Raw genomic sequence first — 25,145 nt, 5'->3', positions numbered from 1 at the left:
TTTTGACCTTCATGTGTTTTTTTGAAATTTGAATGCTTTTTGGTACATAAAGTAAAAAAATACCATGTGGGAAGAACAGTAAATAAAGGGCTAGGGTTCGAGCAGAGAGCCCAACATGATGATTTCCTTTTTGACCCTTTTCAACCTTTTTGTCCAAAAAGTTAAACACAGTGAAGAGCCATTTCTGGAGACCTCTGCAACCTGTCACGCTGTCGTTTTGTATCAGAAATAATAAATTTTATCAAAATTTTAATTGCATTAATTAAAATAAAAAGCAAGGACAAGAGATGCATTGGGACTCGACAAGAACACATCACTAGTAATCACAACGCAAACCACTTAATAAAGCACTAGAAATTCCAAAAACTACACCGTTTTGTCACCTTCCTCCATTTCCAACGTTCTAATTAATTCGTAACAGAAGGGGCAGGCAGGAAAACCAAACAGACATTCATTTAAAACCCAAAAGATTCTTTTTTTTTTTTTTTTATTATTCTACTAGTGACAGAATATAATCTTGAGCTCACGTGGCGACGAGCACTCGTGCAAGAGTGACGAGCTGTCATGCGCGTACGTGAAAGCCGACGGGCAAGCGTGCTTGAAAAACTCCGAGAAGCTTGAAGCCCGGCAAGTCTGCGGACTGTTATAGTGATTCCGGCAACAGAGCTCGTCAGTCTTAAACGCCTCGCACCCGCTCTTGCACGCCACCACCGGTCCGTGACCATACCGTAACTGTAGCTTTTCCGGGCAGGTTTCCAGCAAGTTAGCTCGGCAACCCACCACCGGGCACAGTCCTTTCCCCTCGTGCGGCGTCACCGTCAACGGAAGATTGAACCCGTCGACGACGGAGACCCGGTAGGAGGAAAAGTCGTTGTGGCCGTGGTGGAGGCTGAACTCGACCAGTGTTGCCGGAGTTGCACCACCCAACCCGTTGCACTCGAGGCGGTGGCCGCAGTCTCCGGTGACGCAAGAGAACAGCCCGTTGGCGTATCTACAGCCGGTTCGACCCCAGAACCGGCCGGACCAATGCTGGCTTGGTGCGGCGAAGGAGTGGTGGGTGAGGCTGTGGAGTGCGAACCCGCCTTTCTCGAGAACTGGGTCACCGGCGTTGGGTTGGATGGCGGGCCAGACGGTGTAAGGGCAGTTGTTGACGAGAGTTATGTTGAGGCCGGGGTAAGTAGATTTAACTAGGGTGAAGAGGATAAGAAAGGTAGAAGCGAGAAGGAGAGAGGAAGACGAAGACGAAGAAGCAGAGGATGCCATTTTTCTTTCTGTGTGAGAGTGAAGTGGTGGAGGCGATCGTACTTATAGGCGTGACAGTAAACCCGATTTAGCAGCTTAAAAATACAAAAATAACCTTGTACGGATTAAATTGTTTTGTGTCAATGTGAGATAAGAGATGAGGGGCTTTTACGTCTTTTCATAGACACGGAGATTAATCGTCCATCTATTACTCATTTCTGTGTTGTACAGACGGAGCGGTCAAAAGCAAGACCCAGAATTATTTGTGGATTACATTTTCTTTAAGCTGCTTTTTCAAAAGTAGATTAAAAAAAATAAAAAGAATACTACTCTAAAGAATCATTGGCACTGAAGATGTAATAAAATTCTACGATTTCCTAATTTAATCATTTTAAATCATTTACATTTTATCTTTATATAATATATATTTAATATAATATTTTTATTTTCATTAGAAAATTCCACCTGGCATTTTTAATATTCATTTTTACAGTGTATATATAATATATATATATATATTGATTATTGGGAGCTAAAATGTGCGAGATGAATATTAGAAGCATGCAGAGCGGGTTCCTCAAAATTTCCAAAAAATTACGTATCCACCTCCAAAAGGAAAAAATGTAAGTAGTGCACCAAAAACTTGAAAACACGATATTTTTATTTAACATATATTTAAACATAATAAAATAAATAAATCTTATATGTTTTTTAATCTACTTAGGTCAAATAAAAAATATTTTGATAAAGTTAATTCTAATTTTTAATCTCTATAAAAATCCTATAATATAAAATTAAAAGTATTCATCATAAAAGAATTTAAGAATTAATTATATTATAATTGATAAATAATTTGTTTTTAAAAGTGTCATGAAAACAATAATTAAATTTTAAATATTTTTAAAAGTAATTATATTATAGGCAAAAAGTAAAGAAAGTTTCAGTTTTTATATTTATTTAACTAAAAAAAAAAAAAAATTATTTTGTTATTAAAAAAAAAAAAAAAGTAAGAGAAAAGGAATATTCGCATAAAGTAGCAGGTTTTCATACTGGTGACGTGGCATGCCAAGGATATGACATGTCCTAAGCATGTCAGATAATTATGTCTGTTCTTATCACGAGTTGTCCGTTTTTCAACTCTAATGCTTCTCAACTTTTCCTACGCGGCGACTCTCTTTGTGAGCTTCTCAAATTTTTTATTTATTTTAAAATGTTAAAAAATAAAATAAAATAATTAAATTATATTTAAATATTTTAAAAAATAACTATAAAATTAATTAAATTTAGTCATTTATTATGCTATTATTATTTTTACTGTTGTTTTGGTAATATATAATAAAAAAAATATATTTAAATACCTGAAGATACAATTAGAATATATAAATAACGATCAAATTAAACAAACGTAGCGTGTGAAACTTCTTTTGCTTCATAATTTAACTTTTACCATAATCATTTTTCAAGTTTAAACAATTTTGATGGATAGCGGCCAGCTTGCGTGCCAAGTCCAGCCCTAAATTATTAATAAATGATTTTTTAGTTTATAGCCCAATGGCCTAACAGGCCTGATATAAGATTCATGGGTCCGGCTTTGTGTGGGTTGGAAATAACAATAATAATGAGGACTGGTTAATAAATTAAAAAACTCGTATGCACAAGTCCATCGTCCAGTTACCATAACCAGTAAAAGTAAAACATAAAGCAAAGAATAAAATCAAACTTTAAATGATACATATATTATAAAAAAGTGGAAAGTTGAAATATAATGAAAAAATCACAGTTTGACTTTATAACTTAATAAAGAATGTGCTTGTCATTTAAAATTCCTCGAATAATAAATAATGTTAGTGCAATTTTGTCATTTTGGTGATCCGCATAGAGATTGTAAGGATTTAAACCCCCCCCCCACGCTCACAAGTATGAGGGGGGACACTAACCAACTCACCACATCTGTAATGATATTAAATTGGAATAATACCCTAGCGAGCACGATAGATAAAATTTTTGGACTCTACCTTACACTTGGTCATGTTTTCAGTTTACTGATTAACTTTTCATATTCATTGCTTGTCCTATTTACCCGGCGTGCTACCTCACTTCGTTGAACTGTTCTTTTACTACATATTTTAGCCTAGATAAATATTTATAAAATAACAATTTGATGTTTAATAAACCTACAAACAAATATTACAAACAAAAACATCTCTCCACATCTAAAAACCTTCAAATCAATATTCAAAATTCAAATATAAACCAAATAAAAACACCCAAATCGACGTTTTTCTTTATTTATATCCTTCCCATAACTGTTATGGGTATAATCTTTCCAACCTATATTGTTCCAGAATCCTTTCAATTTATCTGATACCTGTTCTAAATGGAGCAGATAAGGACAAATTAGGAGGTAACCCCATTTGCCTTGCACATAAATACTTGGCACCAGTTAAAGACTTGATTCAAGGATTTCGGTGCACAATGAGTGGATTGAAATTTGAACTTTAACCAGAAGCACAAAAGACAAAACTTTGCGGTATAAGCAACTAAGCAGATGTTAAACATGGCATTTGGCTGGGTCCCAAAACCCGTGCCTGACAGCTTGTTGACACACACAAGCACTCAAAAAGGAAATTACTTACAGATATTTTGGAGATTTATTATGGATGCAATGATAACTGAGTATGATTAATAGAGAAGAAGTCAACTCACAATGAGGAAAAACCCCAGATTTCCACTCGTATCAATCTGTGGCACTGAGATTCTGTGATGGCATTGGATTCCCAAGCACTTATATGCCAGCATTCCTATATTGTTTTCAAGTTAAAGTTATGATTATTTACAGATGGGGAATATATATAAAGGCTCTTTCAGACACAAAGACACCCATTCGCAGAATGCATCAGCTCAAGCACAAGATGAAAAAGCAGGGTCTACTCAACCTTCTCCTCGTATGGCTCCTGCTCACAGCTCCAAAATACACTCTTAGAAAAATCAAGGTTCAAGCTAATGAATCAGGCAAGTCGCTTTCTTCTCTTTCTCACAGAAAGGATTAGTGCTATTAATTATAGAAAAATTATTTTCTACAACAATATATGTTGATATACTATCTCATTTTGGTGTTATTGTTAGACTCATAAGGATTAAATTCTAATAGTCACTCCAGTTTTTTTAGTAACAATGAACGTCAGCATTTCATTAAGCATAATACAAAACAGTTTTTCCTAACTTGTTTGCCATAAATGAGGGAAAGGTAGGTGGCAGTAAACATGAGGGTTCCTCTCTCCTTGCATCTATAACTTCTTTTTATAAAGAATAATATCACAGCAAAAATTCTCTTTTGTTTTTGTTTTCCCCCTAAGATACCATAGCAAAAATAAAAAGCAGAAACATGAGGTTTACTCTATCTAAGCTTGTTTAGTAATATCTAATATTTGCTATTTACTATTAACAGTTCACTTCAATCTTCAGCCAAGACAGCCTAGCTACCGCACAAGAAATGTGTTACCTGCTTGGGTAAGCAAAGCTGACTTGACATTGTTTTAGATTCAATTAAACTTCCATTTCACTTTCGTAATCAATAATGCCATTGTTTTAGATTCAAATTAAACTTCCATTTCACGTAGGTAATTTATATGTTAATACCTAAACCACCTGCATCTATCAAATGACAATAGGCTGAGGGGAAGAGGCTTCGCAAGAGCCCATCTGGGCCCAACCCAGTAGGGAATCACCAACCACCATCTAAGCAATAAAAGGATGGACGGAATCCCTTCAGCATAACAGGTGGGTGAGGGTCACTTATATTTATTTTTTTGGCTGAAAATTCAGATGTATTCATGTTAAAATATAACAAATCCAGCCTGTATTTGGTACTTATTTCAAGACCAAGACTCATGTCTGAAGCAATTATCATCATAGAAGTTGAATTTCTAAGTCTAGACAAAATTTCAAAGATGAAGCATGCATGTTAGCTCCTACAAAATACATTAGACTGTAGGGGATGACAGAGCATATGGAGAGAAGAGCTATAGTACCAGGTACCTAAAGCAATCAAGTTTTCCGCAAGATGATATACAAGGTCCAATGGAAATCATACTTTCACCTTCTCAACCCTGCTTGTTGTAATTGGTCCATTTGTTCCACAAAGAATAAGATAGCTCCACCAAGAGCAATTTAAACTAAGCATGATCTTCCTTCCCATTTTCTTGTATTCTTTAGTAACAAAGGGGAGCATTGATGAATATGCACTGGAAGAAAAAAATCAAAAGGAAAACATGCACACTAAAGTGGCCAATTGAACTTTAAAAGGGACCTACAGGTAAACATCTACAATTCTGTCTTAAAAATAAAATACTAAATATTAAATTGCAATCTCATACAATCTTGCTCTTTCTTAAAAGTAAGAAAATGCAGACTTTAACCTATTCAACCAATTTATAACCCCCACCACCAAGAAAAAAACTCCAGCAAGTTCCAATAATCCTGCTTCAAAACAATCTAGTAAAATCATGTGGACATCTTCCTTGTTATCCCACTATTGAACGGAATTGACACATTTGTAACTGAAACTAATTTATGGCTATGCTACATGAACCACGTGGAATAAGTAGTTTCTAATCAACATTTTTTCATTATTTGTAATGACTCTCGAAAATTAAAAATGAATGTGCCCAACATAAAAATGGCCACTATAAAAATTATCTAAAATACATTTTGTTGAGATATACAAGACTCACCTTGAACTACAAATTATTTCAGTATATAGTCCTTTATACAGCACGTTTTCTCTTTGATCGTTTGCTTCTCCTTGGCCGAGAAATGTCTGGAACCTGTTTACTTGTGCTGGAAGCATATACCTCTTCAAGAACCCCACCACCCTGTTTCAAATGTTTCTATTATATTTTTATTTGTAGGGTTTACAAACATCATAACAGGCGTACAATATGTCATCATCTGGATATATCTTAACTAGGGCTTAGAGAAACTAATATGTTTAGATATGTCTTGACTTCAATCTTTGATTGAATATTACTGTAAAAACCACAAGCTTATAACCTTAACATTATGAAAGAAGCCACTCAGTTGTAGCACTCACATCTTTCACATTATAAGTAAATTCCCTTTATTTAATAGCACGTGCTACTCCCAAAAGCCGTGCATATGCATGCATTGTCACACAAAACTAATGCACTTCAAAGTTCAACCAATCCAATCCTACTAGCATGCATGTGCTATGAATGCCAGTGACAAAATCAACTTCATTTTACTTCGAGAGTTCCACCAATGCCAGACTTTGTGGCAGTGGAATCCATCACAGCTTCTGCCACAACAAAGCCAGGACAGGAAGATTACAATTGTGCTGAAATCAACACACAACAGCTAACTCAATTCTGACAGGGATGACTAGCTCTTATGTTTCATTATTTTCTTAGTGATTATAATTTTATCACAAAATACATACACATCCATTAGGGCCCAACTAATAGTGGTTAGATTTGTTAGATAAAATTAGTTAAGTTCTTTTGATTAGTTAGAAATTAGATTCAGTTAATTACTTTTCAGTTATAAAGGGTAGAGTTGCGAATTGATTTTTATACAGAAAATGTAAATGAAACTTAAAACTTCTCACTAGAGCAATTCTTCTTTTCTTTTCATCTTCCTTACTCTTTCTTCCTCCTAAATTCTAATTAGGTTCTCATCTTTTTCTAAATTCTTTTCTGCTTCTGTAACAATTCTTCTTCTTCGTCCTTTATTTCTTCATAAATCAGGACAGGTTCCTGACAACATCTTAAAGAGAAAAAGAGTAGTATGGTCCTTCCTGGCATAGTAAAAGGGTGACATGCGAGGACATTCAAACCCTCTACCACATGAACTCGCAATAAGCTCTTGTTCACCAACGTGAACCGGCTTGTGAAAGCTCAAGACAAAGTGCGTATGCTTTGTATGCGTGTCAATGCACACCAATTTGAGAGGATAATTAGAACAGCAATTGAATACTGCACTGCATTCCAATATTAGGCTCGAGTTTTATAATCCTGGAAATGAAGCAGTTGGTTTTTCTTTAAAACCCCATTAACTATGCATAATGGCCACAAGACTCTTATATACCTTGAGAGTTCAAAAATCATAACATCTACCTTCCTAGCAGACAAAAAACAGAGTTAAAAATTTACCTTGTTCGTAGTCTCTTCTTCATCAGAGTCCTCATCTAAATCAGATCCAGAATCTGGACTCTGAACCCCATCTTCTGGTACAGCCTTGGCCAACTTCTCTCTCTTCTCTTCCTCTTTTAATTTCCTGAACCTGCTGATTAGTATTTCAGTAAGATGACCAAAAGCAGCTGAAAGAACTGCCCGCTGCTCTGCTGCGGCCGGCCCCCGGACTATGTAAAAGAATACGAATTTTGAGAGACAGATCATTTACCTTTCACCAGCCCGTGCAGGCTGAGAAGCTGATCGCTTTGCACGTCCTGCAGTGATTATTCCACTTGCATCTTCACTAACAACAGGCTTTGCACCACCTAATTTGCGTAACCACACTTGTTGTGCTGTGCTGAGAACATTGTTTGTAAACCTAGTGACCACACAATACACTTCAGTGAGAGCACTTGTAAGCCTAAAAATCACATAATACACTTAAATATTATGCTTGACAATTTATACATTTGGACCCACATTATTCAGTTAAGTATTATGCTTGACCTAAATCTTTTTTATCTCTGTATTAAGAGATTTAGATCTAAAAAATTGCTTGACTAGTAAAAGTTGCACGCCTCAAACCACATTTGTTTGGTACCAACCAAATGACCAACATCCACTCTATATAATATTTTATGTCGACTTGCAATCAGAGACCAATGTTTCATGAAGACATTTTTTGCTTCTTTTTTTCTGAGGGCAGCAAAATACATATCAGCATGGGTTGTTGATATGTGATAACAAAGCAGAGCGACATCACAGAATTTGTGACACTGTACAACTGTGTCCAAAGACAAAAATCCTCCCCTACATTATTTAGAATGAGCTATAATGCTCTTAAACACAAAATTATCTGCTTCAATTAAAAGAAACATACGTACAACAAAAGATTGAGCTGCAAGCACGAACATGCGCATAACTCACTGGTAAGTAAAATTGGCATGGAGAAACAAACCAGTAAATGGATAAGCCAGAGGGGACAGACAAAGAAAAGTATCCAATCATAAGCGGGAGAAACTTGAAAACAAGCAATGTGTTCTTCTGAGCTGGATCATCAGTCTGTAGAAAGAAAATCAGGGCTTCAAATAGCTCTTATGAATAAAACATGAAAAAAAAGGGTAAGCAAATGAAACAGCTCAAGGCTTCGCTTTAATCCCAACAAATAAAAAGAGGAATAAAATGGCAGTCTAAAGACAAAGAATGTTTCTCACCTGGGGAGGTTTCATTATCTCCATTGAGACATATTGAGAAATGACTAGGAGTACAGGTAAAACAAGGTATGCAGCGGTATCAGGCCAACCTAGTGGTGGATGGCCATCCTGCATAGCAGCTCCTGTGTTAGTTCACCAATCAAAAGCACAATGTACTAAGAGTAGATAAGTGATCACTACTCTAATAATGAAATATAGAAAAAAGCCGAAGCTGGACCTAATTTGTTATGAGTCAAACTCTATTATAAGAAATTCAACACATCTACCAGATACTGCTTTCCTGGTTATAAAACAATAAAATGCTGAAACATGAAGAAATGGATCTTTGGCAGTTTTCATTACCACAAATGGAATAAGCCAAGAAATGCCAGATCCACTTTGCCGAGCAGCAATTGTAGTTGGCCCACCCAGAGAAGGGATCCAAAAGAAACCTTCTGTCAACAGTCCCTTAGATAAAAGTATTGGATTATCAGCCAAGAAAGTGCTCTATATTGAAGTCTACCCATCAATGCTTTCAAAAGACAATGAAATAGCAGTGATTTTTGTTACCTCATTTGCAACATTGGAAAGAGCTTGATATAGACCTATCCAGACTGGTATTGTAGCTAAAGTAGGGAAACAACCTGTAGAACAATATAATAAGATGTCCTCATAAGGCGTTAGGCTCAATCAGCATTTATTGTGCAAATGTTCAGTTTACAAGACTATTCTGGTACATAAGGCTATTGCAACTCAAACAAATATACTTAGAGCAGCGGAGGAATCATATAAAAAAAATTAAAGACAAGGAATCATTGAACAAGAACAAAAAAGAAAGTCAGGAAACAAGAAAAAAAAATTGGAAAGACTTCATTATATAGTAGCTAATTTCTTCTCAACGTAGACAAAGACATATTCCTGAAAAATCCGTGCCTTAGCCCACAAAGAACTCAATGACACCACCATATCCGAAACAAGCACGAAATACTTTTAGCAGTCATTAGAAATTCTAGTATTCTCGTCAAACCATAAGATCCAACACCCAGCATGGAGAGCACTATGCCTTAAAGCTTTAATCTCCTTCCTCATCCTCACTCACATCCTCAAATGGATGGAGAAGAAACTAAAACTAGATATATTAAACAAATAGAAACTAAAACCCCAAATGATTCCACAATATGCTGCATAATAGTATGACATATTAACAATGATGACAGCATAAATCTAAGGAAATTAAGAGAATAAATAATAAAAGAGCCAAATGACACTGAGGAATATATCTCTAACGTTGATTATTTTTTTTTTCTAATTTTTATTCAGTGAATATTATGATTGTCAAGAGCCAAAACCTTCCAATTAAAGGAAACTAAATCTCTGCATGAAGTGCATCTCAACGCATGCAAAAAATTGAACATTAAGGTACCTGCCAATGGATTAACCCCAGCCTGCCTGTAGAGACGTGATGTCTCGAGTTGTATTCTTTCCTAAATGGAATTTTAGAAATAAAATTGAAGAGTTGCAAATCACAATTCCAGTCAACAACATAAGTACGACGAATTTGATATAATAAAAAATAAGCCTCACTTGATTTCCTGCATATCTTTGCTGAATGGCTTTAATCTTTGGTTGAAGATTCTGCATAGCTAGAGTCGATTCAACCTGCAAATTACAAACTTTGTCACCTTAAAGGCCGGCCAATGTGAACCAATTATAATCGATAATAGCAATTCTATCTATCATAATAGCCAATCACAAAAGCGATATTTTCTTGCATAGATTCTTTCAATGATAAAATATATATATATATATAGAGTGAAACGTTTTATGTGTCTGTAAGTAGGGATTCTAAGTAGGAATTCAAAAATGAAATTGTGAAATTCCTTTACTCTTAATCTAGGTTGCCACGTATACTAGCACCTGTTTCTCAGTCAGAGATAATGTAGCGACCTTTACGATAACAGTGGGGCAATTATAATAGACAAAATGATTCCATCATTTCCACAAAATATATATGCAATTATTTTCTTGCATCGGTTCTTTCAATAACCACATTGAAAATTTTTGTTGTGTTCAAGTAGGAATCCAAAACTAAATACTGAAACACTTTTCTTTCTTAATCTAGGTTGCCGCAGATATTCGCACCTGTTTCTTTGTCAGAGGTAATGTAGCGATCTTTACAATGACAGTGAGCAATATAATAGCAAATCCATAGGCGTATGGCACATGTAGGGCGGAGAGTCCATCCTTCAACACCTAATACAAATAATAGTAACATGTTATCTAACAAATAATCTCGCGAAGAATACTAATATCCACTGTTAATTATATGTTACAGCATAATTATACAACCATTTGATCTACCAGAATAAATAAGATGCCTATACACGCAAGTCATAGCCATAGATTTACATTTATGACAAAATATAGCATATGCAGCGCAAGTTACCTTCAGAACAAATTCCATAGCCTCCGATATAAACCCGAACCAGCCGCCACTCTTCTGCACGGTGGCGCTTGAGGTGCTGGTAGCAGAATCCACTGCAACCGTGGCATCTGCTAGAGTATAGAGGAGACTTTCGGCTCTGCTAACGATGGCGTTGAAGTCAACAGAAGAGTCAAGGGAGTGGACTGGAGGTATATCATGGAAACTGAACCTCACTCTGGTGCTGGAAAGTCTCCGGTGAGGGAGCGTGAAAATTCCGTGGCGAGAGATAGAAGACGGGAGAGGCGAGCCGATGAACGACGGTGATGAAATCAGAGTTCTCGCCATGAATTCGTGGTTTCCAGCGAGATTAAAATCAGACAGTGAGATTCAATTTCTCATGAGAGAAAGCAAGATATGGAGACGAGGAGGATTTGGAAGTCGAGAGGAAGAGAGTAGAGATGAAGTCTTTTTTTTTTTCTTTTTTAGAATTATCCGTATTTTTATGGTACAGCGAAGCGAAGGCAAAGACGAATCAGCGGACATCTAAGCGCGCCGTTTGTGATTTGAGCCAATAAATGGAGGCCACGTGGCAGAATAGGGCTTTCCGGTAATTTTGCCATTTCGGTGGAGTTTCTTGCGTGGGCCGCGCCACCGTGTTGCGTTATAAGACACTGGTGTCAAATCTAAACTGATTTGGCATTCCTTCTTTGTAAGATATTTTCGTGTAAATTTGAAAAATAAATAAACAATAAATTTTTAGAATAATTAGAAGATGGATAATATGAAAATCACGGAGACTCTGCTAAGTGATTAAGATTATTGTCTCATAATATTTTAATTAAATTAATTACAATAAATAAAAAATTCGACATGTTAAAACAAATAAAATTAATGGTGCAAAAGGCACTTTTATTGGGGCTAAAGAAATGGTACACGTTGAACTAATTTTCTTGATCCAGAGTACAGGGCTTATAACATTTACCAACTCTTCTGTAAAAACCTATCCTTTCATTGGAGCAAACAGGTTCCATTTTCCTCTATGAAGAATCTACATATATCTGTCAAACATTCTCCAAAATTACCATCAGAAAAAATCAAATGATCTTCCCCAATCAATAAGGTAACTAAAAAATACCATTCAACCCAATTGGCTGGGTTCAAAAATGCAGTTCTTATTTCTTTACAAGCCAAGTATAGAAGTTATGTGAATTTTTTTCCATAAGCTTTTCTTATTGAATGGTAAAAGACTAGGACCTGAATTGAACAGATTGTACCACTGATGCCAAAAAACCAATTATCATCAAATCTATGTTAAGTCCTCTAAACAGATATAATCAGAACGTGCTATGAAGAGGTTATTCTTCATACTAACCCAAAAAGTACCCGGATGCTTGGTAGCTATCTCGAAGCAAGTATACTAGTGCTATTTGACAATGTACAAGTCACCAAAATCCAGATTGAGCAAATATAAAAAAAAAACAAAAAAAAAAAAGATAAAAAAATCAGTAAAATATAAATCTTGTTATAAATTTTAAAAAAAAAATGCTAAAAACTCCTTAACATTTTCTTGGATGTGTCCTAACTCAAGATAACAAGAGCTCATTGCCACCAAGGAGTGGCCGGAGGCAAACACGAACCTCATGTTCTTCTCTCCCCACCTGGTGTTTCGGTACCAATATCTCTAGACCTGTTCCGGTTGCATCACCATATGCCTCTAACTTGGCATCGTCAGGAATCCGGGTTGGTAGTGGAATTTCCCTTATGAACTCTCCGGGAGGACAGTGTTCAGGCAATGGATCTGTAAGCTTAAATGTCCTATCATTTCTCTTTATAAAAGGCATACAAGCAGTACTTGCAGAAGATATCTTTACAACTCCATGTGTGAGAGTATTCCACCATGTAACCTTGACCTTTTCTAGATCTGCAAAAGGCAAGCTAATGATTATTAGGTAACCCTGTTCGTCTTCATAAATAGTTTTTGCAGCCGTAACAGGACCATATACATCCTTCATTACCCCGCTGAATTCATGTATCCATGGCGGTTCAATTGGGTGGATTTCTGTCTCCTGAACTCTGTCATTGTGTTGATTGATAAGCAAATAGCAATCTTCATCATTCCCATTCAGGAAAAACTCCTTCTTCCTCTTGTTGCACACAGGTGAGAGATCGATTCCATTACCATTTACAAGGTTTGATGGCCGAGTTGACAGATGCAAGCTGGAACCATTTAGGAGTTTTTTTGGAGGAGGGTTTGGCTGTGTCTTTAATGGAGGAAGGGGTCTCTCAAGCTCAAATACTGTGCTGGGAAGATTTCTCCATGAACAAAATTCACTTGCTTCAGGCGGTACTGTAAAATTCAGATCCCTACCAGTAAGTTCCACCCATCTCTTTTGCTCTTCCTTATCAAGATTCTTGAGATTGGGTGATGACACAATCTCAATCCCATGAACACACTGAGGATTTGAGAGTCCTCGGTAATGCTTCCTCTGCATCCGATGAGATCGAACAAAACCTCGATCAGCACTAAATGGGAAAGGACGCTCACCGTGGCGCGAGTGTCCATTCATGTAACTCCTCAATTGCATCTTACCCAAAGCATTCTCCGGCCTTTCCTTGAAAACCCACATATACATGTTCTCCATATCATGTTGAACCATGAAAACTTCCAGCTCCAAATCAGTCCTATCAAACCCAGAAAATCCATTGCTATCCTTCATCACCATGCACTTTGATTTATCATTTAACACAGGCTTAAAGTAATAACTAAAGAAGAACCAAGCACCCCATACACTATCTAATCTCTTGGCGCATTTTCTTCCTGTTTTCGACACATTAATCAGTGCATCTGATTCGTTGATTTGAGTTCCCAAACAGACATCAAGCATATCAAACGAATCAGAATTCCATGATTGAGGTGGGGGACTAGGCTCCGCAGATAAAGGGAGATTAATATCAGGTGGCCGAGAAAGAACGACTGACCGTGTCATCTCTCTATCCCATTCCTCGTGAGAAACTGCAATTGAATCCATGGATAATAGTGTTGATGGATGGTGATTCTCCATTGACAAGCTCGTAAGCAAATCTTCTCCCATTTACAGACCTTATTAGCTAAATGGGAATTTTATCTGCCTTTGCAAATACAAACTTCTATACTCTCACCAGAGTCAAACCAAATCACATCGAAATGTAAGTTCGTTTCCCGACCCTAACCCCATCAGACCATCTAGATGAATTAAGTTCTGATCAATAAAATCGTAGACCTTGTTGATAAACAGAGATTACCATCCAATTCCAAATCCAAAAACCAGGAGAAATCGAGAGAAAACGATGAGGGAAATCCCATAAACCAGGCTAATTCAAGAAACCAAGAACCTAAAATGGTTCAGGAGGATAAATCTACAATCTATACTAGATATACAACAAGGAGAAAGTTTGTAGGCATTACCTTTCCGAGTACGGTCTAAAAATTAGAAATCGAGCCAAGAGAAAGAAGAAAAGAGATCTCTTCAATCAATCCTCATTTCAATTCAAACGAGCAGTAGAACACAGAGAGAGAGAGAGAGAGATAAGAAGAAGAAGAGAAAGGGATTGGAGAGGAAAGTGTGCAGGTGGTAATAACAGCCTTGGCTAACCGGACCGTTTCGATATGACGGACAGGCTCGACGATGAAGAAACGACGCCGTGGAATTCGATGAAGAAAGGAAGGAGACGGTGACGGTGACGGCTTTTGGTCTTTTTGTTGGGCGATTATTAGTAGGAAGGAGAGACTAAAGTGACGAAACGGTGACAGCAAAAAGGCCCTAGACTAGTCAGCTCTTTGGGATAAGATTTTCCCGAGTTGTTTGATTTTGCATTTCTTATGATGGGCCTCTTCACAGCAACACCCGGTATCCCTTTGGGCCAAAAATTAATCTTTTTTAATATGCCATTTGATGATTTACTTTTTGGAGCGTTGCTTCTGCTTTTTCTGAAGAAGAATTTTGGTTCTAAATTTAACCAAATTATTATTTTAATTCTTAAATAACTTGTTATATTACATCTCAGAAAAAAAAAAAAAAAACCCTCTCCTTATAATTTAGTTTTTATATATATTTTTAAAATTTGTTTCACTTCTCTATCTTTATACAACTTAAAATTTTAATAGATAACAATATTTTGAAAAAGAACTAAATGCTCATAAAAAGAAAAAAGGAGAAAAATAATATTACTAAGACTTTTTTAGCAATTGAAATATTTTATCACCAATTTCTGCACATTAAAATTTACTTTTGGAGAGACTATTAAGAGTATTGATGTCCATATATAATGTGTTAAAAGTAAAATAGAATAGTCAAAAACTAAATTGGTAAAATAATGGTCTGTTATTTATACTATTTATTTTTTTATATCACATTAAACACCATACGGTATCTGAAAATTGAACTAATATTCAAATAAACCAAAAAGTATTGTGTTGATAAATTTGATAATTAAAAAATTTAAATAAAAATAAATAATACATAAATCAATGATTATTTTAGGCAAAAATATAATTAAACTTGGGGACAAAATTCATCTTGACAATATATTCTTGTGGGGCCCGCCCCATAGACAGCCCAATTCAACGCCACATTGATAAGACTATTTTAATTAGCATCACAAATTAAGGAAAGTCAGAATTCTGATAAATTTACCAAAAAAGAAAAAGTAGCATTTTGAAGAACTCCTAATAAATGTTTTCTTTATGGAAAAAAGAGAAGGAGAAAATTTAAAAGCTCAATTGTTTCAGTCTAACATACTACTCCTACTCTCCCAGCACACTTGATCAGTAGAACCCGCAGAGAAAAAATCAAAGAACGGTCTCTCACCACCACCCCCATGATGATCAGGATCATCAACGACGACGCCGCCGCCATTACCAGTCTCTGATGAAGAGCTCGAAGGAGTACAATTGGAAGTTTCTGCGGAAGCCAACCAAGTCAAACCACTTGTTGACTTTGCTTGCAAAATCCCACTCGGCTGCAATGGAAACAGAGCCAGGGTTTCTTTGTCATTAATCTGATGCTCATTAGAGTTGAATATCGCATCTGGTAATCCGTTGTAACTTTCGTTGGTCGGCAGCAGTAGATTTAAGTCTTGGTGGGGGAAATCATGTCCTCTAAGTTCGGAAGTTGGTGGAGTCTCTGGTTTCTGGTGATCGGAGATTGAAGATGATCTCATGGAAAATCCACCTGGAAGAAGTTTAGGACACTGATTAGGGCATAACCCTAAATCATGTGAGTGTGGAAGACAGTACGGACGGCAAATAACTGCAAATACAGAACCCAACTATAGTGATTTCTGATTATCGTAAGTAATATTAATAAACCAACGTAAAATAAACATGCAAGAGATAACAATATATATATGTATATGTATATTTTATATTGCATGATCGATGCCATCTACGGTATTATAGTTTAAGGCCTAAGACGTATATATACACATATATAACATGTGTATTCTATCTCTCTTTGTCGCTCTATATATGTGTACCGTTCATAAAAATAAAGCAAAACCAGTATAGAATTAAGCAAAATAACAGGCCTTACAAAAAAAAAAAAAAGAGCAAATTAGAAGCTTAGTAAGAGACCATAAAAGGCAGAAATTGATATAATATACACAAATGCAAGCGCATATACATGTATATTAACTTGGGCGGAAACTTTGGACAATGTGTAAAAAGTCATCTATAGATTTATTAGCAGAAAATTTATCCAGTGCTAATAATAAAAAAGAAGTAGCTAGCCTATTAGTAAGAATTGTTTAATAGTTCTTAAAAGAGGAATAAATTTAAAATTCAAGAAAATAAAGAGTACTGAGGAGAAGAATTTTTACAGAAAATTATGAGTTTATGAACTCTAGAATATAACAAACACCAATAGAGAAAGAGACACTTTAGCACATACACAAAAACCGAGTCCATTTGCATGTCGAGACAGCTTGGAATGAAAACACAACTACGAAATAAAATAATACAATACACAACTCTATGTACACATACATGTATGTATATATATAATGAACAGTGAAGACTAACCATTGGGAGAGGAAGTGGGATAGAGAGAGTGAGCGGTCTTTTGAAGAAACCTACTGAAATAAGCAACACTTTCCTGTTTTTGCTTCTGCCTTTGCCTTGCCTTATGGTTTTGAAACCAGTAAAACACATTTTTGCCTTCAATGTGACCAAAAGCTCTAAGTCTTCCAGTAATCTGCTGTATTTGCTCCGCACTGGGTGTTCTTATCCCCTGCGTATAAAGACTTTCCAGCATGTTTATCTGCTCCTTCGTAGGGTTCCATCTTGAAGTCGATCCAGTTCCTCCTCCACCTCCGCCAGTACCACAAACTTCCATGTTGTCACCCTCCATTTTCTCTTGAACTTCTTCGAAGCAAACGGGGTAAAACCTCAAATGGGTTATACTCAATTTCTCGTCTTCGAAAATGGGTGTGAAGGGTTTTGACCGCAAACGTTAAGAATTCCTTAGTGTAACAAATCTAGGGTTTAGGGAGAAAATTAATAACTGAGAAAAAGAGAAAAATAAGAAGAGGGAAAAAAATGCGTGCTGTTTACTTTATCTTCTGCATGGTTTTTGCTTTCATTTATAGAGAATCAGAGAGAGAGAGAAGGAGAGAGTCAAAGGAGAAGAGATGAAGGGAGAGGGAGAATGGATTGACATGCGTATTGTTTTTGGTGATTAACATCTCTGAAAACATGGCGGGTAGCGGCTGATTGGGTTCTTGGTTTTCGTCGTCTTCCTTGAGAGAGCTGAGCAAATGAAATGACGAAAATACCCTTCATCTTTCCTCCTCTTTTAAAATTATTAACTTACTAAATTTAAAGTAAATTACAAAAAACTTACCTTGATCATACTTTAATTTTCACAATTTTTTGAAGAGTTCCGTAAATTATTCTTATTTTCTATTATTATATATAATTTTAGCACACTACGAATAGTTAAATTTTTATAATTTTGAGTAATAAATTATTAAAAAAAATAACAAATATTGGTAAATTACGAGAGCGGTAAAAATGTAATTTCGGGATAAAATGAAAGAGTGTGGTTAGTGTTTTTGACGGTGAGTTGAAATAGACATTTGGTGGGTAATGGTTTAAGAACCACATGCATCTCGGGAATGACAGAGAGAAGAGAGAAGAAGGGAAGGGGAGGGTATAAATGTCAAAGCGGTATAAAATAAAAAAAAAAGACAGCCGGTTGGGTTGTAAGGTTGTAGGTAAGGCCTTAGGCTTTGGGAATTGAAGTACTGAAGACCAGATTTAGAGAAAGAGAAATATGAAGTTCAATCGTCTGGATTTTTTTTTAAAAAAAATTAAAATAAAAATTTTTGATGGGTTATTGATATGTTGTGTTGATTGATTTTGAGGATGGATTATGAAAATTTGATGTGATATATATTTGTTAAATAATTTTAAAATTTATTTTTTATTAAAATTTAAATTATATGTTATTTAAAAAATTAATAAATAATGAAATTCTTTTATAAAAATTTTATTTATCTCGTAAATAATAAATTTTATTCATAAAAATTATAATTATAGTATATAAATAGAAATTTATGCCTATTTTTTATATAATTTATATTAAAAACTTTTTAAAATATTGGTTTTCTCTATTATTTTCTTCTAAATTTATTCTCATTCTTATTTTTCTCTTCTGCAGTTTTAATAATATTTGAACATATACATATATATATATATGTGTGTGTGTGTGTGAATGTGTGCGACAAGCATCACAATTCACAAATCATACTCAAGACGGCAATGACGCGGTGCAAAAGCATATACATGTATATCGAACGATATGCATGGCTCTATTTAAAAAAATAATAATAATAATTAGAGGATCATTAATTAATCACGAATCCCAAATTAAACCATAATTAATATTTTGAAATTCTTGAAGCTCACTGGGTTATATTAATTATCTCAATAATCATTTTTATCGCAAAAAATGAAAATAGGGATGCGCCACGGATTAATTGGGGGATGTGCCTGCCAACTTCTAATTCCCAAGTTAATATTATGTCCAATCTTTTGTCTTTTGTCCACTTTCTATCAAATTGACTGATGTAACATAGATATGCATGTATACTTTTAAATCTAAATTTACTTTACTTCTTTATATATATATATATATATTTTTTTTAAAAGTAAATTAAGTTTTATTGAACAGAACAATCTAATATATCATGGCTGCATAATATCAGGACAATCCAACCAAGTCCATCTCAATTGAAACATTACATTGTGAAGAAAACAAAGGAAAATCATTACGGTAAATATGGCTAGCACAATATTTTGAGCTTTTATGCAAACATAAACTATTGAAATAATGCATTGAGACAATTCAAGTATGAGCCCATGCAACATGATCAATAATTATTTATACGAAAAACCCACAACACCGTCCTCTCTTTATTCATCAAACGAATCAACAGGATATTTGAACTCGTAAAGATATATACACGCCCAACATGCTTTCCATTGCTAGTCACGTACATTACTTGCCTCTCGCACTAACTTTGATGTATAACATCAGTACTCGACCAAACACATCATTGCGTGTGCCAATCACCTTAGCAATGTACAATTTTTATTTTTCTTTTTGTGCTTAAAAATAGTCATGAGTATTTTTTTTACATATTCAAATGTCATAAATTAGTCTATCATCTTCTTATGTGTATAAAAAATATAAAATTACATTATTAATTCAACTAATTTTATCACTAAGATACCTTATTACCGCTTGATTTCTTATTATTTTTAGAGTTTTTATGATTTCTTTACATCGTGACACCAAAATAAGCTCATTAACTTGCCAATAACTTATAGTCGCATCTACTTTTAAAACTTATTAATTATCGCATACTTGTTACTTTGTATTCCACTATTATGTTATACTGGGTCTTGATTTATCAATAAAATTATAAAAAATAAAATATTTATATTTTTAGTTGTTCATTAACAGTAATGTAATATATAAATTTATTATTTACTTTATTTACTAAAAAAAAATGTATATAAAAATTTGATGAAACTAGACCATGCTATATAGTTTCATTCTCTCATGATACCATTCCTTGTCAAAGGAATCCACCACAAAATTTCTCTCCTTATTCGTGTTAGTGATGATTATTAATCTCAATTTGTCCATTTTTATCCTTTAATTTATTATTTTGTTTAGTCCTTAAGGAACACTATGATTCATTATCTATGGAACCCTTGTCTTATAATCACTTTCAATGATCGTAGTTCCATTAAGTTTACACATGGATTTAGGACTATTACCACATATGTTTTACTTATGGCCAATAATTCTACAATGTTAGAATCTTTAATTCCTATGATTTTTGAGAGCAAATATCTAATTCACCCCTCATGATTCGTCAGATGTCTTCTTGATAATTGCATGTAGCGATTTATCTTAAACGAATACATCACTTTTAAATTTCATAATTATCTAATGATTTGATATAGTTAGCTTCTAATTTGAGCAAATATTTCAATATCTAAAATTTTGAACTAGAAAAATTATTTTAATTTAAAAAAACAAAAACAAAAACAAAGAAGTGATGGATTGAGTAATTTAATTAAAAATTAAGAGGGTAGTTAGTAACTTGGTGCTTAAACAAAGAAAAAGAAGAAGATGATATGCAATTAAGTTATGTATATATATATGTAGCTAATTAAACGGTATTCATGCATGCATGTCAACGATCCATTAAAGCCCCGCAGCCGCACGGTCAATCAAATAGGGAACAAATGAGCCGATGATAGGCTGCTGTTGATGCTTAAAGCAAACTGCTGACTCTCATATCTTAAATGTTAGTCTATAGATACACATATATATATATCTTCTTGCGAGAAAAAGGTCTCTATATATATTTAATTATATTGGATAATAAAGCGCACGTTCTCTAGCTATTAATCATTATATAGATATATACAATATAAGCGTTTATATATAATATATTATACTGGAAGCGCATGTAATAATATACATATACACACACACCTTACTTATTGATTTGTTAAAAGTAATTGACTAAAATAACGTACACACAATATTTACGTTTTCTAAAATTCTCTGTAATTTAATTTTGTTAAATGTCAGTAAAAAATACGAGTATAATATCTTTGATGAAAGAAATACAAATATAATTAATAATAGAGAAATGAATATGCATGTTTATATATACATATAATATATATCTGTCATGCATAGTCTTTTAATAAATTATACAAGTGTGTGTGTATTCTATATAGGTTTTCGAAGCCATTAAAACCCAAAATACGTACAGAAATTATATTTCTGGAGGATTATACTATTATTATAAAGCTTATATATAAAGGGCAAAGAATATTATAGACATTTTATATTTTATAAATAATAAATTATCATAATAATTATGAGTTACAGGTAGTGCCGGCCCGCAACCTTTAAGCGCCACCTCGTGAAAGCGCAGCATGCAATATTACCCTCAGGCTCGGCCTGTTCTCGGCAGCTTCGTGGCATTGAATACGATGCAGACTCATACTTATATATATGGTTCTGAAGGGGTAAATAATATATATGTATATACACACACACACACATATATATATAGGTGTTTGTAGGCCTCTGCTTTTTCTCTACGCTTGCTTGCAATACGACAATGTTCCTTAATAAAACTCACACTCCAATACTCCATCTATTTGGCAGCATTTAAGTTGGCTTCATCATCTTTATTTGATAGCTTCTTCTGTTTTTTTCTAGAGGAACTTTGCCGTGATTTTGGATTTGTTATTATACAATTAAAGTATAAACCTTAGAACATTATGAAGTCAAAATTCTGCATAAAAATTAAATTAATTTTATTATAAAAAATAAATTGGGTACAAGGGATTTTTTTTTTAATACTCAGTTATATATAACGAACACAAACAATTTAAATTCTGAAGTTTAATTTGCTTCTAAATCCAAGTTAAGATGGATTGTAAGAGATCACACCTAAAAGATTTGAAATCATTACAGAAAAATTAGGTTGAATTCTATGTTCTAATTATAGTCATAATTAATTAATTACGTATGTTGAAGTTGCATTTGGTTCAATTTTTATTTTACTTTTTGTTCTAACATATACAATTCATTCATAATATATATAACTATATAAATACTAGTTAATTTAATTTGAAAATAATGAAAAGACAAACAGGCATGGATTTTATGCAAGTAATTCTGATAGACACCTGAATAAAGCTAATTTGTTTTGCAAAAAACTAGGGTGGCCAGTCCTTGAAGACGATACATAGTATACATATAATATAATATATATATATATAGAGAGAGAGAGAGAGAGAGAGAATATTTTTCAGGCTTTTGCCTTATGGCTTATCAAACCCCAAGGAGATGTAGGAGAGACTTGCAGATATATAGAAAAGACAATTAACTTGTTGCAGCCCCTTTCTGCATGTTTAATTTCAACCCAATCTCTAATCTGATATGGGAAAAGAAAAAGGAGGATCTAAATTTCAGAATCGGACACTAACCAAGGTAGAACATGATAAGCCTATTAAACCCATTTGCTCTCTCTGGTTTAGCCTTTTTGGGAGGAAGGAAGCCAGGGGGTCGCTGGGACTGGGACCTATGGGACTACTGCTGCTCATAATAGACCCTAGCCAAGGCTTTCTTTCAATTTTTTTGTTTTTGGAATATATATATATATATATATATATATATGTGTGTGTAAAAATAGTAGTTGAATGCAAAACGGTACCGTTTTGAGGTGGGTCTAAAAGACCACAAGTAAAACCATAAAAAATTGCACGTTCTCAAGTTAGGACCCATTTGGGTATTTCCCAAACAAGAAAAGGAAGCTGCTTTCAAGTCCCCATTCTCTTAACACTTGCTTTCCCTCTTTTTAAAAGAGAAACAAACAAACACTTCATTTCTTTGCACTTTTTCACTCTTGCTTTCCTATTTTAGAAATATATATATATATTTTTTTATTTTCTAAAATGTTAATTTATTTAATTTTAGATTCTACACGTATATATTTTTCACACACAAATTCTTTTTAACTGTATATATTTTTTATTTTCATTAATTAAAAAGGATGAAACTGTGCGAAGGGATTTATCGGAATCATGAAAAAGGTGGCGATGATTTGACTACTCAAATCAGACTTGATAATTTGATGGATCACGAATAAATGAGCCCACTGCTTTGAAGCCACGTGGGCCCATATTTATGATTTAATCCAAAATTTGTGGGCCGCTGATTAAAATCTTACATTGTGGGCCTCCAATCATCAGCTCAACAGTAATAAGGAAAATTCCACATTTTCTTTTAACTCCCCCACCCCCCCCCCCCCCCCCCCCCCCCCCCAAAAAAAAAAAAAAAATCATTTCAAATTCATCCCTAATCGGTACCAACTTTCTTATTAATTTTAGCCCACACAAATTTCTTTAATTACTAATAAAAATATTTTATTAGAAACATAATAATCATTATTTTTAAAAAAAATTCTTTTTTAATTACATTTGGGTGTAGTTATAAAGTCAATAAATGGTAAAAATAATGAATGATAATAATAACCAATATCACTTTTTTTTAACTTTTTTCTCTTTTGGGTTCTGTGTAGAAGTATTCAATTATGATTATTATACGCGTATTTATTTACAATTCTTTTTATATAATATAATAAATAATAATGGTATATATAAATAACAAAGTAAGTGCGGGGCATCGTGGTGAAAATTCTTTACTTGTAAATCCATAACAAAAATTCTTTACTTATTACTATGGAATTAAACCATGATGCCTCTCCCTCACTCTCTCCGTTAAAAAATAAAATAAAAAATAAATTTTACAGTTAAAATTTTCAATTAAAATACAGATGGTTTAAAATAATTCAGTAAATTACTAACAAAATTACGAGAGAAATTATTAATTTAAGTATTCGTGTGATTATAATTGGTGGATATGTATTAATTAATTATGAAATATGTATTTTTTATTCAATAAAATATAATATATTAATAATTACGAGAGAATACATGTTTTCCTAACTTATTTTTATCTCTCCATTACTTCTTTCTATTTGAACTTTATGCCTATAATTTATTTATTTATTTATTTATATCATGCAAGAAAAATTGTTATTCAATTATCCATCTCTTCACTATATCTTATATAATTATCACTATTTATTATACACTTTAATTATATAAATTATCTATAAAGTAACTTGAAATAATTAGAATAAAAAAATCTTAAAATTTAGAAAAAGGCATAACAAAGTAATTAGGCATAAAATATATTGTAACTTTGTTTAGATGAAGTATATTACAACTTTTTGTATATTTAAGATAATAATTCAAATCATTAGATATTAGAGAGATATTTATGAAGGGAAACATAAAATGAACCTACTATCCTTAAATTATTAGTTTAATGAATTAATGTTTTTTTATTTTTTTATTTAACGCGTTTTCATTATACATAATGAAGAAGATTTAAATGTATTAATTGTTTGAATATATTATTAAAATTTAAAAAATTATAAAAAAGTAATACATACATTAATAAAAAAAGTTAAAATCATTTAATAAAATGGACTATATAGTTATATCTCGAACTAATAATATTTTCTATACTCATCATAATACGACATAGTTATATAAAAATTTGTATATATTTTTATTTAATTAACCCATTTTATTTAAAATAAAATAACACGATTAAATAAATTACCCACATTCTCATTTTCATTCCCACTAACAATTAATCAAAACTTCAACTAAGACCTTTGATGCTTAATTTTAACTAAAGTGCCATAAAAAATTCCGTAAATAATATCTATAACATCAAACTTGGGTAGAGTTCTCAACAAACCTAAGAACAATATGTATATGTAAAAAAAATATGTATATATATAAATTGTAAGTGGGAAAGGTGGCTAACCGAGGAAAGAAAAAAGTTAGTAAAACTGGTAACAGAGGAAGAAAAAATTCAACTACTTAACTAAAAGAAAAGGAAACTAGAGAAAGGTCTATTTAGGAGAGAAAGATGAAGA

The 25,145-nt window shown here is 33.5% G+C and overlaps 4 protein-coding genes and 1 non-coding gene across 15 annotated transcripts; 1 reads left to right on the top strand and 4 right to left on the bottom strand.

The window, feature by feature from the left end:
• Positions 1-320: 320 nt before the first annotated feature.
• LOC110806939 (Pathogenesis-related thaumatin superfamily protein) lies at positions 321-1,299 on the bottom strand. The gene has a single exon (XM_022031943.2). The coding sequence runs from the start codon at positions 1,261-1,263 to the stop codon at positions 499-501; it is 765 nt and encodes a 254-aa protein (XP_021887635.2). The 5' UTR covers positions 1,264-1,299; the 3' UTR covers positions 321-498.
• Positions 1,300-3,502: 2,203 nt separating this feature from the next.
• Positions 3,503-11,542, bottom strand: ALB3 (63 kDa inner membrane family protein). Of its 9 annotated transcripts, XR_015817335.1 has the most exons (14): positions 11,073-11,542; positions 10,769-10,879; positions 10,211-10,285; positions 10,050-10,110; positions 9,197-9,270; positions 8,990-9,094; positions 8,648-8,755; positions 8,392-8,495; positions 7,663-7,812; positions 7,413-7,542; positions 5,976-6,116; positions 5,281-5,486; positions 3,949-4,043; positions 3,503-3,615 (listed from the first exon to the last, which is right to left on the bottom strand). XR_015817335.1 is itself a non-coding variant. In XM_022031926.2 (12 exons), the coding sequence occupies exons 1-11, from the start codon at positions 11,394-11,396 to the stop codon at positions 6,009-6,011; spliced, it is 1,350 nt and encodes a 449-aa protein (XP_021887618.1). In that variant the 5' UTR covers positions 11,397-11,542; the 3' UTR covers positions 3,871-4,043; positions 5,976-6,008. The 9 variants fall into 9 exon arrangements, 5 of the variants coding, with proteins under 5 accessions (XP_021887618.1, XP_088070450.1, XP_021887617.1 ...); XR_015817336.1 differs by lacking the exon at positions 5,281-5,486; XR_002538376.2 differs by lacking the exon at positions 3,503-3,615 and having other exon boundaries at positions 3,871-4,043.
• Positions 4,114-5,121, top strand: LOC110806930 (uncharacterized). Of its 3 annotated transcripts, none has more exons than XR_015817339.1 (3): positions 4,114-4,254; positions 4,691-4,752; positions 4,914-5,121. It is a non-coding gene; the product is annotated as an uncharacterized LOC110806930 (transcript). The 3 variants fall into 3 exon arrangements; XR_015817338.1 differs by having other exon boundaries at positions 4,863-5,121; XR_015817337.1 differs by having other exon boundaries at positions 4,691-5,121.
• Positions 11,543-12,331: 789 nt separating the features above from the next.
• Positions 12,332-14,856, bottom strand: LOC110806957 (uncharacterized). The gene has a single exon (XM_022031964.2). The coding sequence runs from the start codon at positions 14,141-14,143 to the stop codon at positions 12,635-12,637; it is 1,509 nt and encodes a 502-aa protein (XP_021887656.1). The 5' UTR covers positions 14,144-14,856; the 3' UTR covers positions 12,332-12,634.
• An 895-nt stretch (positions 14,857-15,751) lies between these two features.
• On the bottom strand, positions 15,752-17,734 carry WOX2 (WUSCHEL related homeobox 2). Its single transcript, XM_022031918.2, has 2 exons — positions 17,110-17,734; positions 15,752-16,339 (listed from the first exon to the last, which is right to left on the bottom strand). The coding sequence occupies exons 1-2, from the start codon at positions 17,435-17,437 to the stop codon at positions 15,816-15,818; spliced, it is 852 nt and encodes a 283-aa protein (XP_021887610.2). The 5' UTR covers positions 17,438-17,734; the 3' UTR covers positions 15,752-15,815.
• Positions 17,735-25,145: the final 7,411 nt, after the last annotated feature.

Source organism: Carica papaya, chromosome 2, assembly GCF_054855325.1.
Source record: "Carica papaya isolate Zhongbai chromosome 2, ASM5485532v1, whole genome shotgun sequence".
Classification (NCBI taxonomy): Eukaryota; Viridiplantae; Streptophyta; class Magnoliopsida; order Brassicales; family Caricaceae; genus Carica; species Carica papaya.
The sequence above is the reverse complement of the archived record's forward strand: the minus strand, read 5'-3'. Positions and strand labels throughout refer to the sequence as shown.